At 46.3% G+C, this 19,315-nt stretch overlaps 1 protein-coding gene across 1 annotated transcript in view; it reads right to left on the reverse strand.

Moving 5' to 3' along the window:
* The window catches only part of CSF2RB (colony stimulating factor 2 receptor subunit beta), a 115,626-nt gene that overhangs the window by 75,032 nt on the left and 21,279 nt on the right, over nucleotides 1-19,315 (reverse strand). The window contains exons 6-7 of the mRNA XM_073574356.1: nucleotides 17,789-17,954; nucleotides 5,926-6,082 (exon numbers count right to left, since the gene is read on the reverse strand). Coding sequence (XP_073430457.1) covers nucleotides 5,926-6,082; nucleotides 17,789-17,954 — 323 coding nt within the window. The remainder of the gene's footprint in view (nucleotides 1-5,925; nucleotides 6,083-17,788; nucleotides 17,955-19,315) is intronic.

The following is a 19,315-nucleotide window of genomic DNA, read 5'->3' on the forward strand; positions in this document are numbered from 1 at the left end:
ATCCTCGCCCACCCCAGCTCACTCCTACCTACCACACAGTCAGAAATCTACAAGCTATTAACCCTCAGACACTTTCAGACTCCCTACGCTCATCACTGTCCCCAATCTCCTCTTATTCCTGTCCTGATCTGGCTGTTCATCACTACAACGACACTCTTAGAAGCACCCTTGACCAAGTAGCTCCCCTCACCCTCAGAACCTCCAAGCACAGAGTAAAACAGCCCTGGTTCACGCCGCAACCTCAACTTCTCCAGCGATGCTCCAGGAGTGCTGAACGCCTATGAAGAAAAACCCAAATACCAGAAGACTTCATCCACTTCAAATTTATGTTAAGAACCTATGACGCTGCCCTTCACCTCGCCAAACAGACCTACTTCACCATCCTGATATCATCACTAGCTAACAACCCCAAGAAACTTTTTGACACCTTTAACTCCCTCCTCAGGCCAAAAGCACAAGCCCCTATCACAGACATATGTGCTGATGACCTGGCCTCCCACTTTACAGAAAAAGCAGATAATATCCATCAGGAAATCTGCTCCCAACCACCAAGTACTGTGACTCCCATCCCTTTCTGCATCTCCCCTGGCTCACTCTCCACATTTGATCCCATCACAGAAGAAGAAGTCTCCAGACTCCTCTCTTCCTCTCGTCCGACCACATGCACTACCGACCCCATTCCCTCACATCTCCTCCAGTCTCTCTCTCCAGTCGTCATAACCCACCTAACTACAATCTTTAATCTCTCACTCCATCACTCTCACGCCATCATTACTCCATTACTAAAGAAACCCGCTCTCGACCCATCCTGCACTAACAACTACAGACCAGTCTCCAATCTCCCCTTCATCTCTAAACTTTTGGAGCACCTAGTTTACTCCCGCCTTACCCGTTACCTCTCCACTCACTCCCTTCTAGACCCTTCACAGTCCAGCTTCTGCCCCCTACATTCGACTGAAACTGCACTCAGCAAAGTGACCAATGACCTTCTGACAGCAAAACGTAATGGTGACCACTCTCTGCTGATTCTTCTTGACCTATCTGCAGCTTTTGATACTGTTGACCACCATCTCCTACTCTCTAGGCTCCAGTCACTAGGCATTAGGGACACTGCTCTCTCCTGGTTCTCTTCCTATCTCTCTGACCGCTCCTTCAGTGTTTTGTTCTCTGGCTCCACTTCATCTCCTCTTCCTCTTGCTGTCGGGGTACCTCAGGTCTCAGTCCTTGGCCCCCTTCTCTTCTCTCTCTACACAGCCCCATTTGGACAGACCATCAGCAGATTTGGCTTTCAGTACCATCTTTATGCTGATGACACACAACTATACACGTCATTCCCCGACCTTACCCCCTCTGTACTACAGAACGCCAGTGACTGTCTGTCCGCAGTCTCCAATATCATGTCCACTCTCTACCTGAAACTCAACCTCTCCAAAACTGAACTTCTTCTGCTCCCGCCATCTACTAACCTCCCTAAATCGGACATTTCCCTCTCCGTGGGTGGTACCACAATAACACCCCGGCAGCAGGCGCGCTGTCTAGGCGTTATGTTTGACACCAATCTCTCCTTCACATTCCATATACAATCTCTTGCCCACTCTTGCCGCTTATACCTAAAGAACATCTCTAGAATCCGCCCTTTTCTCACCATGGAAACAACAAAAACCCTCACTGTAGCATTGATCCACTCCCGCTTGGATTACTGCAACGCTCTATTAATTGGCCTCCCCGTCACTTGACTATCCCCTCTCCAGTCCATACTTAATGCAGCAGCCAGGATTGTCCATCTGGCTAAACGGTACTCTGACGTGTCCTTTCTTCGTCAGTCATTACACTGGCTGCCCATTCATTATAGGATCCAATTCAAAGTACTTTTTCTCACCCACAAAGCTCTCGACGGTGCGGCACCCCCCTACATCTCCTCCCTCATTTCTGTCTATCGGCCTAGCCGATCGCTGCGCTCTGCAAACGACTTTCGACTAACCTCTACACTAATCCGTACCTCCCACTCCCGACTCCAAGACTTCTTCCGTGCTGCTCCTATCCTCTGGAATGCTCTACCCCAAGAAATTAGGACTAACCACAATTTTGCATAGTTTTAGGTGCTCCCTCAAAACACATTTGTTTAGAGTGGCTTATCACGTTCACTAATCAAAATCATTCTATGTGTAAGTGTGCATGTGTAACCCATTCACTATATCCATCCATCCTTCACTCCCTCAAGATGGCTGGACCTTCATTGTAAATATACAATTGTAAATACACACCTGTACTTTGTATCTCCCCCACCTCATTGTAGATTGTAAGCTCTCACGAGCAGGGTCATCTTATTTCGTCTTATTTTGCTTTAATTATTGTATTGTTAACGTTGTTACTTATGGCTTGTGTTTTGAAACTGTTAAACTGTAAAACGCTGCGGAATATGTTGGTGCTATATAAATAAAGATTATTATTATTATTAATTGAGAGAATTAAGTTTCAGTCTTTCTGTACAGTAAGTGTGGCTGCAAGTGCATCAAGGGAGGGAAGATTCCCATCTAGAGCATGAGTGCTCTTTATTTTTCTTTGCCTAGAGCCACCAACATGAGCTTGATGATGTCTATGAAGCTGTCACGCTTCCGACCCGAGCGTGACAGCTTCATATATTTCTATACAGCTGTCAGGGTCGGGTCAGGAGAGCCACTGGGCCGATCGAGAATTGCTTTCTGATCTCGGTCCAATTTATACAGTAATCTGACAGTGCCCCAACAGTGATGAAGTGGTGCTTAACAAGAGTCAATCAAGCCCATTGCCATAGGATTGTTGAGAAAAGGCCCTACCCTGGATGCACTTGCAGTTTCTGTGATGGTGTGATATGCTATATGGATATCATTTTGTGTATATTGCTATTTCACTGATTTGCATAGTGTTAATCTTGATGCCTTGTATGTCTGCAACCTGACTTTTATCTATGACTCTTGATGACCCCCTGTAGTGTCATAATCCCCCAGGCACCTTTTGTCAAGTCTGGGAGGCCTGAAAACCGCCAAACCGGTTTGACTCTCCCTGGACATAATGAGGGGGCTGGGGAGGACAGGGGCTGGGCAAGTCAGTTGCTGTGTGCAGAATCATAGAATCATAGAATCATAGAATCGTAGAGTTGGAAGTGACCTCCTGGGCCATCTGGTCCAACCCCCTGCTCAAAGCAGGATTTGCTAAATCATCCCAGTCAGATGTCTGTCCAGCCTCTGTTTGAAGACTTCCATTGAAGGAGAACTCACCACTTCTCGTGGCAGCCTGTTCCACTCATTGATCACTCTAACTGTCAAAAAGTTTTTTCTAATATCTAATCTGTGTCTCCTCCCATTCAGTTTCATCCCATTGCTTCTAGTCTTTCCTTGTGCAAATGAGAATAAAGTTGATCCTTCTACAATGTGACAGCCCTTTAGATATTTGTAGACAGCTATTAAGTCTCCTCTCAGTCTTCTCTTTTGCAAACTAAACATTCCCAAATCCTGCAACCTTTCCTCATAAGACAGCATGGTGTGAAGACAGGACTTCGGAGAGAAAGAAGAATATATGGAACATGTTATCACTGTCAGCTGGATTTTGGACTCTCATCTCCCTGGACATGTTATACTGTTACTGAACCGCATTCAGATTCTGGACTATCTATCTTTTGTGGGGTGGACTGAATATGGACCTTTCATATTTTTGCCTAAATAAATGTCTTGGAATTGTTCACTCTCCTCTTGCTCTGTTGATTGTGTGATACCAGAGAAGGACCCCGTGACAGTTTTATTTACAAAAAAATTAACAGCTGGTTTGCTAAGTAAGGTAGAATCAAGGAGGTTTTGCTTGAAAGTGCCTGTTTCCTAACCTACCTGGTAATGTAATTTCTTTGTTAATCTTAAAGCACTTGGCAGGTTTCCTTTAAACAGAACCTATCACCAGAAAAAACCCTACTAAAATGCAGATATGGGGTTAATCTGCAGGTTAATATTATTATTACATTGGCTGGTGTTTGCACATAGCCTAATGCTGCAAGGAGAAAATTAACTTTATTTGCCCTGGCAACATTCCCGTTTCAGTAATGAGGTGACGCCATCGCTGGTTCAGTCACTGTTCTCTAAAGTCCCCGTCACACTAATCGAGATCGCTAGCGAGATAGCTGCTGAGTCACAAGTTTTGTGATGCAACAGCGACCTCAGCAGCGATTTCGCTACGTTTGACAGGTAGCAGCGACCAGGCCCCAGCTGTGAGATCACTGGTTGTGTCGGAATGACCTGGACATTTTTTTGATCGTTGAGGTCCCGCTGGGTAGCATGCATCGGTATGTTTGACACCTTACTAACGACCTCTATAGCGACTCAGAAGCGAGACACATAGACGTGGATTTGCGTTGATTCCGAGGTCTGAATCGTCAGAGTAGCTGCTATTGTGACAGGGTCCCAACGACCGCCGACATCGTTACAAAGGTCGCTACGGGTCGCCGTATCGTTGCTGCATCGATGGGAAGATCTGACTGTTTGGCATCTCACCAGCGATCACATAGCGATGAAGCAACGATCCCTACCAGGTCGTATCATTGTCGGGATCGCTGTAGCATCGCTTAGTGTGACGGGGGCTTTAGAATACAGAGCGGTGGCTGTAATGCCGGGGGGTGCGGTTATAGCCGATAGTCTCTATTCTCAGAGCGGTGACTGAACCAGAACCTGCGCCGCCCCCGTGACTGAATCTGTGCCCCCGGCCCTGACTGAAGCTAGCTCTGCATTGGGGCTGGCTGTGTATCGGCGCAAAGGGCGTAGTTATAGCCGATGGTCTGTATTCTCAGAGTGTTGACTGAACCAGAGCCTGTGCCGCTGCTGTGACTGAAACTGTGCCCCCGGCCCTGACTGAGGCTGGCTCTGCATTGTTTATCAGGGCCAGGTGTGCGGTTTTAGTCACGGGGTGGCGCCGGCATTGGTTCAGTCACTGCTCTGAGAATACATAGCATTGGCTATAATTGCGCCCTGCATTAGGTCCGGCTGTAGAGTCAGGGCTGGGGATGCGGATACAGCCGTCGCTCTGTATACTTTGCCAGTATCGCCAGTCTTACAGAAACGGGAACACTGCTACTTTTCTCCCTGCAGCGTTAGGCTACGTGCAGGCGCCAGTCAGTTTTATAACGCTATTAACCTGCAGGTTAATAGACTTTTTTCTGGTGACAGGTTTCTTTGAAAGGGAAAGCTAGAAAATATTGATCTTATGCATGTTCCAAAATCCTGACTGTCTTCACCTTCAGTAGTCATGCACACGTCAGTTTTTCACGTTCAAGTGCTATCCATTATTATAACGGATTTCACTTGTACCTATGACAGTCTATGGGGCTGTTTACATATCTGATTTTTTGCGGACCCAGTAGTCCATGCAAAATCGCGGAGACATATCCAAGTGTCGGATCAAACTCGGCAATGACAGTTAATGGATCCGTGAAAAATCGAACAGCACTTGGATGCCATACGTGTGCTGTCCATTGTTCACTGACTGATAAGTGGGGAACTTTTTTTTTCCCATCCGTGAAAAAAACTGTTGAAACTCTGACAAAACTATGATGAAACTCTGATGAAAATCACTGATGAAACTCAGTCCATTATTCTCGTACGTGAAAAAAACTAACATGTGAATGAATGAGCCCTTGAGTGGGTTTAACTTGTCAAATAGGGCACAGCATAGCTAAGAATATACAGTATATAGGCATTTCTAGAAAGTGGTGTCATCACTAGTTTGGAAGTGGACATTTTTAAAAGATACACTCAGAGATGCATCTTGACCATAATGCAAAATTTGTATTAGAGTTACCTACTTACCATATGTCTTTACTGGTGGTGCCTTATTACTCAGAGGGGTCTTCATGCACCCTTTAGAGCTAAGCCTCTTATTAAACTATGCACACCTATAGAAACTTACCCATGGGTAGATGTCTTGGTTGTCCCATTTCTGGCACCATCTTTGTAGTACAACATGTAGGACAAGAAACTTAGCTCTTTTCTCACTTCCCAGCTGCACTTCATCTGCGAAAACCCATCATACTCGCAGTGCAGGTTTTGAGGGACAGCCCTGTCCACTGGAGAAGAAGATAGCAACAAATCAACCAGTGAGCTATTTTGTGTGGTTTTTTTTGCACTATTGATATGTGATATTTTCAGGACAAACAACTCACAGCTTCTGAGAATTTTCACTCTATATAAGTCCAAAACTGGAAGAAGAAGAAGAGTGGTTAAAAGTTCCCTGTGTGAATGGAGCAGTTGTGCAGTTGCTTGAGCACGACTCCAGGAACTTATATGGGCCTGATTGAGACAGCAGTTGAATAAACGTTAACGGAGACATGGTCAAGCAAGTGCATAATTGCTCCATTCACACAGTGAACTTTGGGACACTTTTCTCCTCTATATAAGGGCTCATTCAGATATCATTTTTTATGAATGACTTCTATCCATGGTTTTCATTGTAGATAATGGGGCTGTTCACATGTCATTATATTTTCGGGACTGAGTGGTCTGCACACAATCAAGGAGACATGTCCGATTTTGATCAGTGTAAGTGTGAGGAGGGAGAGGATGACGTTTCTCCACTCTGGAAAAATCCTGTTATTTTAAATGTATGAAATGTGTACTGCTTGTATTTGTTATCCTCCTGGAGGCTGCAGTTCCTCTTATTCAGGCGTGTTAGGGTTAACTGTAGGGCCAGCCCATGGTTATGGAGGAGTAATAGGAACTTGTGGGTTAGTTTCAGTTTGTGTAGTCAGTTAGATGAGAGAGAGGAAGCAGAAAGGACACCCTCAGGAAAAAGTGATCATCACTGGGTGTGTGTGTGTGGGTGAAGAGAACAGTAGGCAGAGAGAAAGAGCAAAAGGTGGCAGTGGTCTTCTGTAAGGAGGCGAGTTGTGGGGAACACTCAGCCAGGAGCTTTAGGAAGATCCCTAAGGCAATCTGGTGAATAAAATTAGTGTCAGCCAGGTTTTGGAAGCAGCAGTCAAAGAGAGACAGAGTCAACAAGGATGGAGCACACTCAGAAAGGTGACAGCCAGAGGTGCATGATTATGTAGTTATGTGGTTCCTAAGAAGTGGGATGAAGAACAGTGGTGTGGTCACAAGAAAGAACACAGCATTAAATGACGCTATACAAGGAAAAGATGGAGGGCCCCGACTTAACTTGCAGTTCTGCAATAGTTTCTATTTCACCAACTGTGACGTCATTCGTATCCACTGGAAATGTACCATTACATTTTGTACAAAGGAACATGACAACTGTATCTCCTGCAATTCTCTGTGTGCTAGACTTTGTTAGTAAAAAGGATCAGAAATACCAGAAACATGGACGCACACACACACTTAAATAGGACCCTCTTTTTCTGTATCGTGCCGTGACCTTGAAGACAGATACCTCACCCATGGCTACCACCCGGTCCATGTTACATTTGGCATAGTCGGAAAGGATCATTTTTGTGAGAAGACCCATGATGCAGACGAGAGGACGCATGAAGTGAAGGCCTGTTTCACACATCAGTTTTTGTCCATCAGTCAAAATCCGCCGTTTTGCAAAAAAAACGGATCTGACATTTTTTTTGGTGGATCCGTTTTTTTTCCCATTGAGTTGCATTACCGGCAGATCTTGACTGATGGCCATCCGTTGGATCCGTTTTTTTGCGGATCCGCCAAAATTTCGACGTCCGCCGACATGCCCGAACGGAGCATGTAACGTTTTTTCGGGCGGCAGGATCCGCACTTCTCACTGCGCATGGCTGAAAGACTTCACTCAGCCGGAAATTTAACTCTAAACTCTGTTCTGGCGGCTGGAAAATTCTCTCTCCCCCCCCCCCCCCCCCGGCAGCGGTTCCTTTAAAATTCTTCCTTTCACGGATCCGCTGAAATAACGGTCCGATGACAAACGTTGTGGTCAGTTCAGGAACGGATCCGCTATCCGCCATTTTAGCGGATTTTGACTGAACACTTAAACTGATGTGTGAAACAGGCCTAAGTGGTCCAAGATGGCGGCCATAAGCATGAACTCTAAAATGACGCTGATTGGTGGGTGAGAAGAAGAAGGACCGTCTATCGTGAGAGTGAATGTGCCCAACCCATAGGATGGTCAGCCTGGAAGAGAAACTTGCAAGGAATTCATAGAATCATAGAATCGTAGAGTTGGAAGGGACCTCCTGGGCCATCTGGTCCAACCCCCTGCTCAAAGCAGGATTCGCTAAATCATCCCAGTCAGATGTCTGTCCAGCCTCTGTTTGAAGACTTCCATTGAAGGAGAACTCACCACTTCTCGTGGCAGCCTGTTCCACTCATTGATCACTCTAACTGTCAAAAAGTTTTTTCTAATATCTAATCTGTGTCTCCTCCCATTCAGTTTCATCCCATTGCTTCTAGTCTTTCCTTGTGCAAATGAGAATAAAGTTGATCCTTCTACAATGTGACAGCCCTTTAGATATTTGTAGACAGCTATTAAGTCTCCTCTCAGTCTTCTCTTTTGCAAACTAAACATTCCCAAATCCTGCAACCTTTCCTCATAAGACAGGGTTTGCAGACTGGTCACCATTCTGGTCGCTCTTTTCTGAACTTGCTCCAGTTTGTTGATGTCTTTTTTAAAATGTGGTGCCCAAAACTGGACACAATATTCCAGATGAGGTCTGACCAAAGAGGAGTAGAGGGAAATAATGACTTCACGTGATCTAGACTGTATGCTTCTGTTAATACATCCTAGAATTGCATTTGCCTTTTTTGTTGCTGCATCACACTGTTGACTCATATTCAGTCTGTGATCTATTAGTATACCCAAGTCTTTTTCACATGTGCTGTCACTTAGCCCTATTCCTCCCATTCTATATATGCTTTTTCCATTTTTATTGCCCAGATGTAGTACTTTGCATTTCTTCCTGTTAAAAACCATTCTGTTAGTTGCTGCCCACTTCTCCAGTTTATTTAAATCTTTTTGAATCCTCTCCCTCTCTTCTCTAGTATTAGCTATCCCTCCTAGCTTTGTGTCATCAGCAAATTTAATCAGTTTACCCTCAATTCCTTCATCTAAATCGTTGATAAAGATGTTGAACAATACAGGGCCCAGGACAGAGCCCTGTGGTACCCCACTTGAGACATTCTTCCAACTGGATGTGCAGCCATTTACGACCACTCTTTGGGTCCGATCACTAAGCCAGTTATGAATCCACCTAACAGTTGCCTTGTCCATTCCATACTTAATCATTTTTTCAATAAGGATTGTATGAGAGACTTTGTCAAATGCTTTGCTGAAGTCAAGATATACTATATCTACAGCATTTCCTTGATCCACCCAATCAGTGATACCGTCATAGAAGGAAATTAAGTTAGTCTGACATGACTTATTAGTTACAAACCCATGCTGACTCTGTTTAATCACTTCATTCTTATCCAGGTATTGACATACATGTTGTTTAATAATTTGTTCAAAGATCTTTCCTGGTATAGAAGTCAGACTCACCGGCCTATAGTTACCTGGGTCCACCTTCTTCCCCTTTTTGAAGATAGGAACAACATTTGCTCTTCTCCAGTCTTCTGGCACTTCTCCTGTTCTCCAAGAATTTTCAAAGATTATAGAGAGGGGTTCAAAAATTTCTTCTGCCAGCTCCTTCAGTACTCTGGGGTGTAATTCATCTGGACCTGGAGACTTGAATTCATTTAGGCTAGCTAAGTGTTTCCTCACTATCTTTCTGTTTATAGATATCCTGGATTCTTCTATTCCCTTAATAGGACAGTGAATAACAGTTGATGTTACATTTCTTTTCTGAGAGAAAACAGATGCAAAATAGGAATTTAAAAGTTCAGCCTTCTCAACATCCTGTCTTACCATTTCATCATTTTCATCCTGTAAAAATCCTATAGCATCTTTGACTTTTCTTTTACTTTTGACATATCCCCAAAATCCTTTATTATTGCTTTTGACATCTCTTGCAAGCCTCAATTCATTTTCAGCTTTAGTTAATCTGATTTGTGCCCTGCAGGTTCTGCAGACAGCATTATATTCTTCTTTAGATATGCCTCCCTCTTTCCATTTTAAAAACATTTTTTTCTTCCTTTTTAGCATGTGCTTAAGTTCTGTGTTCATCCATCCTGGTTTCCTTAACTGCTTCCTATTCTTCCCTCTTTTCGGAATTGTTAACAACTGTGCTTTGAGAATTTCATTTTTCAAGATTTCCCATCCTTCCTGGACATTTTTGTCTTTAAGGATATCCAGCCATTGGATCCCTCCAATTCTCTTTCTGAATCCCTTATTGCACTGAATTAATACCCGTGCTGCTGAACAGATGAAAATCCAGACATTTTGATGGAGAAAGGTGGTTTTATTCAATGCGTTTCGAAGTCTACATATTACTTCTTCCTCAGGAAATACCACATACATATCTTATTTCCTGAGGAAGAAGTCATATGTAGACTTCGAAACGTGTTGAATAAAACCACCTTTCTCCTTCATCAAAACGTCAGGATTTTCATCTCTTCAGCAACACTGATGATATCCACAAAATTCCTTGCAAGTTTCATGATATGGTCAATCTTTGACCCGTGGATCAGTGGCATGAGGTGAGCAATTTTCTGTATAACAGAGCCTCTAAATATCGGATAAGATCTTATTTGCGCTTTTTCTCTCCTATAGTTTTTTCAGCCTGGAAGAAGGCATGCCCTGCAGCCAAAACCCAGATCAAGATGGGAGGTGCGTGCCAGTAGAAGGCGCATTTTAAAATGAAGTGTGGCCCATTGAGTGGAGAAAGGCGAGCGCAGAAGGTGTGGCCAATGGCAGAGTCGCTGAGAGTGACGCATGGCCAGTGGTGTCACCTTCTGAAGAGGCTGTCGAGCCCCTGTTGACAGTGGGAGAGTGAGGTAGGAGAAGACCCTAAAGGGGCGAATACTGGATTAGCAGTGGTGGGAGCAGAAGCACCAGAGGTGAAAAGAGAGTAGTGGAGAATGTACTTTTTGTGCACATTGATGCGTTTTTTACCGCAAAAAAAACGCATCACGGTAAAAACCGCAGCATGCACATTAATTTTGCGTTTTTTTCCGCGGTTTAGGCTTCGTCCATGCTTTTAGAAACCGCTGCGGTAAAAAACGCATCAAAAACGCATCAAAACCGCGCAAAAACGGCCGCGGAAAAATAGGTGCGGTTTCTGGGAAGGGATTCAGGTTTTTGTGCAGAAATTTTCTGCAACGTGTGCACTTAGCCTAAGGCATGTGTCCTAGAATTCAAAATGGAAAGGGGGTTCGGGTTCCTGGAGGAAGAGGGGACCAAGGATTGGCTATACTGTACGTGAATGTCAGTATGGTCAAGAGGAAATATCTTCCCCCATGGTGGCACACCTTATACACCAGAGAAGTGGCAAACTTTAATAAACGATGGCACCGCAAGGGTTGGTACGTGACGGGCGTGGTCCAGCCTATCAAGGCCAATGAAATTGAGAGCTTGGAAGAGGAGATCGTGGGTCGCCCTCCCAGGGCTGCAGGGTACTCGGTACCAGGCCGGTGTCAGGGGGATGTGTCACAGCAGTGGTGACCCGGACCATGGCCCTGGGCGCCCAAGTCAATGGTGGAATGTATATGTAATAGTTAATGGAATGGAATAGTTTGCGACGCCACCTGTGGTGCTCGGCAAGGGAGGTGTTAAGCCGACGCTGCAGACAGATCCTCTGGGACAGATGGTAGGATGCAGCAGTGATGGTATAGCCCTCCAGAGGCAGGGCTGATGTCCCAGGGCAGTGTAGTAGTAATGGTTGTGGAAAGGCACAGGCAGTGTAAAAGATGGTACCCAGATGTAGCGGTGCTGAGTGGGTTGGCACAAGAATGAATGGAGGACACCGAGGCTTGCAGTTCCAAAGCTTTACTCACAGTCTGCGGTACACAAGGGTGCCTGCCTCCGGGCCGTGTCCTCCGGGTCAGAGACTCAGCCAACCTCCAGGCCAGATGGGAAGCTCCTCTCCAACACTTCGCCAACATGTACCTTTCCTGAACGACTCCTATATTGCGCCTTAAAGTGTGAAGATCTCCTGTACCGTGGTACTCTTAAGTTCCTCCTGCCAGATGTTCCTAACAACTCTACTCGTATGGCCGACAGCTGTAGCCTCTCTCGGGGACCCCTTTCTCCGGAGTCTTGGCTCTCTATTCAGTTGCTGTTGTGCCCCAAGTCTTAGTTGGGAGTAGTGCATTTACAGCCAACTACTCCACCGGTGTCTGCTGCAGAACCATAAGTGTCCATACAACCTCGGGGACCGGGCCCCGGCCTTGCGCTGAGAACCTATAGGCAGGGTTCCTCTTCCAACCCACGTCTCCTCTCTGTTCTCCTACTCCTTCGTTCCGTACTAATCCTTCTCTCTCTTATGGAAGCTTAGGTTGCAGTTCTACGTCTTTCTCCTTCTGTTCCTTTCCCATGCCAGCTGGCTCAGATCACTGAGGCAGCTGCAACACTCCTTCCTCCATCCCTTCTTCCAGGTATCCCCACTCCTCCTGAGTGGCTTCCTTCCTCACTGACCTTCTGTCAGACTGAACCCGTAATCCTACACTTTCCCACTCTTTAATATCTCTAAACTCCACCCACCTCCCAGCACATCCAGTGTTTCATGCAGGGAACCACCAGAGGTGCTTTGCTACTCTCTAAGCACTGAGCCGCAATGTGGTTGTGCAGAACTACCCTGTTGTGTGGGGTGCGAGTGTTGGAGCATGGAAAGGAGTTCCCACCTTACCTGGAAGGTGGGGCACTACACCTTAGGAGAAGGTGCAGTACCTCTGTGGCGACTGAGCCTCAGGGGTGCCACATACCCCCCCGCTAAACACAGCACGTCCCCGGGCTGCAAGACAACAAAGTTGACAGTACAGGAACATGCAAAATTTTATAATGCTGCATAAACAATTCTTATATTAAACTTCCTAGTATAGGAGGTACTTATTCATGAACGTTACAAATAATTCTTATTTAACTATCTATATTTCAAGTCAAAAAGTGCAATTCTTCAATCTAAGTGCCATTATCTGTGACTCACTATCACTTCAGTATTATTTAGCTTTCCTTCTCTAGTACACGTTTCTTTATTCTCTCTTCTAGACGCAAGACGCTGACCGCAAATACCTGGTCTGTCACCTGTCATATTCAATTCTATATTCTTAATTCTCAATCAAAACATTTCTCACTCTATCTAAAAGCCAGTTACTAACTGCCCACTCCTTCCTCTTGGCCCTCAGAGAGCACTCTTTCCCTGAATTCCGGTTCAGAGCTCCCCCTGCTGACCTGGAGTGGAACTGTGTCATATGTATAGATACATCATTATCAAAAATACTTTGCATTAAAACTTTCAACATTTATTCTTGTAAGTGCTGGACACTGCTCCCAGCCGGGATTTCTTGCAGTGTCCTTTGAGGTAGACATCATCTTCGCAACGTGTCCTTATGAAAAATCTTGACATCATCTTCGCAAAGTGTCCTTATGTAAAACCAAGAGAGGGCACCTAAAGAGGTGCAACTATTTACAATAAAAGTTTTGGATCATACAGCATTCATGATCTCCTCAGTTCCAAATGCAGAAACGCTGACAATCAAACAGGGCAACTTGGAGAAAACCAAAAATCAAACCATGATGAGCAAGCAAAAAGGCACAACAGGTGCTAAACAAACCCTCCTGGGTCACGAGAGTTACTGTAAATTTTCTTATTGCTGGTCCCCTCCTGAGGCTCTGGAAGCTTGGGTACCGCTACCAGATGTAATACTTTGGGTGTCTTCATCCTGCTGATTACTTGCTAGCCGCATATACTCTGCTTCCCACAGGGAGAGATAGGGACTGGTCGGGGTACTGGAAAGGGCCATAGAAACGTCTACTGCCTGCGGGGATGGCATATCTGCTATCTCCGATGGCGCTTCTGCTGCCGTGGGGGACTCAGCCAGCGCTGTCACCGGTTCCTCGGGGTCCGATTCCTCAGTGTCCATCGGGACTTCAGTCAATGGTACTGCAGTCGGGGATCGTCGGCTGAGGTTAACTGGGCCATTCCTATCCAGGGGTTCCGCTCCCAAAGCTAGGGTCAACCCCGGGGCAGGGTTCGTAGCTGGCGTTTCCAGCCACGATTCCGGCTCCGGTACCGGGTGGTAGATAGCAGCAGCCGCAACTCCCGGGGTGACTGGTGGGATGGGCCACAGTTGGATCTGTGCCGGGGCCAGGCCGGTCTCAACCGGGGTCGTTGGTGGAGGTCGGTACAGCCGTGCCCGGTCCAGGCGGGGGCACGGTCCCGGCCCTCCGTTCTGCTCCAGAGCCCTCATATATCCTCCGGACGGGACTCTCCCAATGGCAACATCGGTTGTAAGGTGGTGGTGGCCGCTGCAGAGGATGTATCAGCGGTCGCAGCCTCCGCAGGGGCGGCCTGGGAGCGAGTGACCTCTCCTCCCCCTGTTCTTCTGACTTCTCTCTTTTCATCATGGCGCTCTGGCGTTCTTCTCCCTTTCTCGCCACTGGCTTCTTCTGCCCCTCATTCCGGGGGCGGCGTCTTCTTCCAGCGCCTCCATACCAAGCCAGTATACGAACCCCTCGGGGGGTGGGCCATGTCGCTGTCACATAGTAATTCAGGCCGGGAAGGCCCAAGACCCTTTGCGGTCTTTTCCTAGGACCTCCTATCTCTTCACTCCCTTCTTCTCCGCGCCAGCGGCCATTTCCAATGTCCATATTACAGTCCATCAAATCAGGTCTTCAACACATTTTCAAAAGTATTAAGTCCAACAAATCTTAGGCGCACAGAACCCAATGACATCGGGTCTCGTCATCCTGTTCATGACGCCAAGTTGAGTCGCCCTCCCAGGGCTGTAGGGTACTCGGTACCAGGCCGGTGTCAGGGGGATGTGTCAAAGCAGTGGTGACCCGGACCGTGGCCCTGGGCGCCCAAGCCAATGGCGGAATGTATATGTAATAGTTAATGGATTGGAATAGTTTGTGACGCCACCTGTGGTGCTCGGCAAGGGAGGTGTTAAGCCGACGCTGCAGACAGATCCTCTGGGACAGATGGTAGGATGCAGCAGTGATGGTATAGCCCTCCAGAGGCAGGGCTGATGTCCCAGGGCAGTGTAGTGGTAATGGTTGTGGAAAGGCGCAGGCAGTGTAAAAGATGGTACCCAGATGTAGCGGTGCTGAGTGGGTTGGCGCAAAAATGAATGGAGGACACCGAGGCTTGCAGTTCGAAAGCTTTACTCACAGTCTGCGGTACACAAGGGTGCCTGCCTCCGGGCCGTGTCCTCCGGGTCAGAGACTCAGCCAACCTCCAGGCCAGATGGGAAGCTCCTCTCCAACACTCTGCTAACATGTACCTTTCCTGAACGACTCCTATATTGTGCCTTAAAGTGTGAAGATCTCCTGTACCGTGGTACTCTGGAGTTCCTCCTGTCAGATGTTCCTAACAACTATACTCATATGGCAGACAGCTGTAGCCTCTCTCGGGGACCCCTTTCTCCGGAGTCCTGGCTCGCTATTCAGTTGCTCTTGTGCCCCAAGTCTTAGTTGGGAGTAGTGCACTTACAGCCAACTACTCCACCGGTGTCTGCTGCAGAACCATAAGTGTCCATACAACCTCGGGGACCGGGCCCCGGCCTTGCGCTGAGAACCTATAGGCAGGGTTCCTCTTCCAACCCACATCTCTTCTCTGTTCTCCTACTCCTTCGTTCCGTACTAATCCTTCTCTCTCTTATGGAAGCTTAGGTTGCAGTTCTACGTCTTTCTCCTTCTGTTCCTTTCCCATGCCAGCTGGCTCAGATCATTGAGGCAGCTGCAGCACTCCTTCCTCCATCCCTTCATCCAGGGATCCCCACTCCTCCCGAGTGGCTTCCTTCCTCACTGACCTTCTGTCAGACTGAACCAGTAATCCTACACTTTCCCACTCTTTTATATCTCTAAACTCCACCCACCTCCCAGCACATCCAGTGTTCCATGCAGGGAACCACCAGAGGTGCTCTGCTACTCTCTAAGCACTGAGCCGCAATGTGGTTGTGCAGAACCACCCTGTTGTGTGGGGTGTGAGTGTTGGAGTGTGGAAAGGAGTTCCCACCTTACCCGGACGGTTGGGCACTACACCTCAGGAAAAGGTGCAGTACCTCTGTGACGACTGAGCCTCAGGGGCGCCACAATCGCCCAGAATAAAGCCCTGCTGAAGTGGCTAAACAAGCCCCGATGAGCTTTCAACGGAAGGGAGTAACTTCCAGGGGAGAAAAGCATATTCTAATCACTGTGTCAAAGCCGATTTTCCTCTACTTGTGGTCCAGGCATCACATGAAATTAACAAGTCTGGAGCATCTTCATTCTCTACATTACTATATTCCTCTTTTATTTGTCCTGGAAATTAATTAATGCATTGACAACTGGGTGTTACCAGCCTCTTTAAACTGTAACCAGTACTTTCATGTAACGTTTTGAAATAAGCTGTTCTGTGTGTGTGTGTGGGGTAGTTGAGCTGGGTACGGTTCTGTCTGTGATAGGAGACAGAGAGTTTGACAGCAGGTGTCATGTGGCAGTCTGCCCATCAGAGGTCACTAGAGAGCACCGATGGCAGTGATTATGTGACTGTCATTTGAGTGTTACATAACTTCCAGAGGTCGAGGTGACTCTGATTGGGCAGAGGTGACTGTCAGGTGACAGAGGGTGGGGCTACCTGGTCTGTCCTAATAAATACTGAGGTAAGCTTCCAGAAGCTTGAGTCAGCCAGGGGAGCTCACAGGTTAGGAGATTCTGTCACACAAAGGAGACCCCTCAGAGACTTTGGACAGTGGAAACGGTCACGGGGGGTGACCCTATAGGACATTGGTCACAGGCAGAGACAGCCTGTGAGGACCTGGATTATTGGTGGACTTTGTAAGGTGAAACGCCATGGTGGATTGACCTAGGGCAGCCACGGCGGATAGAGCCACAAAGTACGCCTGACGGAAAAAAGTGTACAAGTGAAGGTACCCGGGCCTGTCTGCAGGAGGATAACAGTGTGAAACATCTGTCGTGTTTTGTTCTGGTCGTCGTGAGGGCGGCCAATAAAAGCAAACCTGTTGAATACTATTCCTGCCTCTGTCTCGTGCCTGTCGACGTCAAGAAGCGGGTCACCCCCCCATTCCTGTGAGTACAGCACACCTCCGCCGCCTACCAGCCACACCACCTAAATACCCACAGCACGCTACCCTCCGCCCCAGCCTGCCACCCGGACCACCGGAACCCTACATGTGCACATGATAAACAAGACTATCACTGGCCATTAGATCTCTGGTATCCTGCAATTCACTAGTTTTCTCCTCTGCAGCTTCTTAATTTACATTTAACTCTGTGTTGTTTCTGAGAAGAGGAGCTGCTATAATGTCTATCATGCGCTGCACAGCACACAGAGAGAGATTCAAGCCCTTCATTCCTTTCTTAGTACAGACAGAAACAGCAACTGATCAGTGTGAATGTGAATCCAGCTCAAGGGTGAGGTAAAAACGCAATCTTTCTGTGTCTCCCTCTACCTGTTTAGAACAGCATAGAACATGCTGCTGTTTGCAGTAGCCTGTTCATATGCTCAAAATCTAAGATGCAGAGTATAAATCTGATGTAAATCCACAACATTCCTATAGCAAGATCCACACAATTTGTTGCTGGTTTCGCCATGGATTTTCCAAGTGGACATATTCAGGAGGTTGTAAGCAGAGAGAATATAGTTGCTCATAGATTTATACAGCAACAGGAATTAGGTTTCTTGGTTGGAAGTAGGGAAGTTTACTACATTTTGTTAAAGGTCTGTACATATTGCTGTTTTGTCCATAAATACCTTCTTCAGGCCTCGTCCATGCTATATCGTCACTCCAGGCACTCCGGTACAATTGGTCTTTGTCTGGGACACATCGGACTCTGAACAGGTAGGTGCTCCCTGGGACGAACTGCTGAGGACTGAAACTGAGTTCTGTCTTTCCCATAACATTGAGTAAAGCAGCATCCTGGGAGTGAAAAATAAAATTATAAATATACACAAAAGGACATAGTTCCAGCTCATGAGATAGCTGTTCATATAAGGGGAACTCCACAAAGTGTTCGTACACATGATAATAGGGATTCTAGGCTCTTTTTCTACAAAGCCTGATGTGGGAGTTCATATAGGAGGAAAAACAAAATCAATGAGAAGGCTACACAACCTTCTTTCCCCTACTGTATGTAAAGCTACGAGAAGCAAGAAGGTTCCCACGGTATGATCTGTGCACCGGTCCCATTACACTTTTATTCCATTATGTGTGCACTATATCTGTACTATCATTTTAAGGGTAGGGTCACATGATCATTTCTCCACATCAGAGGAAAATGGTCTGTTCAGACATTGCTCAGAGTACCATAAGTTTTTTTGGGATGTGGGGGAAAAAAAAAGTTTCATCATTTTAGCCATCATCTCCATTCTGTCAGTCATTGAAAATTGGACCTCACTCGGTTGTCAACCAATTTTTTTCACAAACCCATATACTTGCATTGCTGATTTTGATCCGACACTCGAATCAAAATTGGATATCTCTGTAATTTTTTGCCTTGGATCACTTTGTCCAAGGACAAAATCAGACATGTGCACAGCTCCATAGACTATCATAGGTACAACATCTATGAAAACCTCGGATTAGACTCGTCCGAGAAATTTGGTAGTGTGCATGAGCTTTAACTAGCACTTTAGCAAGTTTCTTTGACAATATGTATATATTAGATCAGGAACTATTACTGTATCTTAGCTCTAAGACTGTCATTATTACACTATGTAAACAATGGGCCAAAGTCATTAGTACTGGCATTTGATATGTCAATCTTGTTGGAAGGCATGCTGGAATATGGTGCATCTTATCAGTGGCTTGCACCTCTGTGCACCTTGCCAGAAATGTTACTCTAGTCAGGGACTGGAGTACCATTTCTGGAATAAGAAGTGTGGACACTTTTATTCAATTTGATGGGTGGGTCTGGCTGCATCCAATCCTCACTCTTCTCCAGCTTCTCCCATTTTGGCAGAGCTGCTTCAAACTAGCTTGAAATTGCCAAAAGTTGCACCGTTTTTGTTCAAACATTTAGTGATTATAATTATTCAAAGTGTTTTACGCCAGTGTTTAAACACTTTAATATATCAGTTCCAATGTGTCTGGTACTATTACTGTATTTATATAATATGGGGCATACTTGTGAATACTGTCTAATTTTTCTGGCCCCGATACATTGGACTTAAAACCAGTGCTGAACCTGATGACATCGGCAGGATCTCCCAACAGTCTAATGTATGAGTTTGATAGTCTTCTGAATCACCCCTGACAGTTCGTGTTGGGAGAGAAAAGAA

This window comes from Dendrobates tinctorius, unplaced genomic scaffold, assembly GCF_039654945.1.
Source record: "Dendrobates tinctorius isolate UK_male_01 unplaced genomic scaffold, ASM3965494v1 ptg000038l, whole genome shotgun sequence".
Lineage (NCBI taxonomy): Eukaryota > Metazoa > Chordata > Amphibia > Anura > Dendrobatidae > Dendrobates > Dendrobates tinctorius.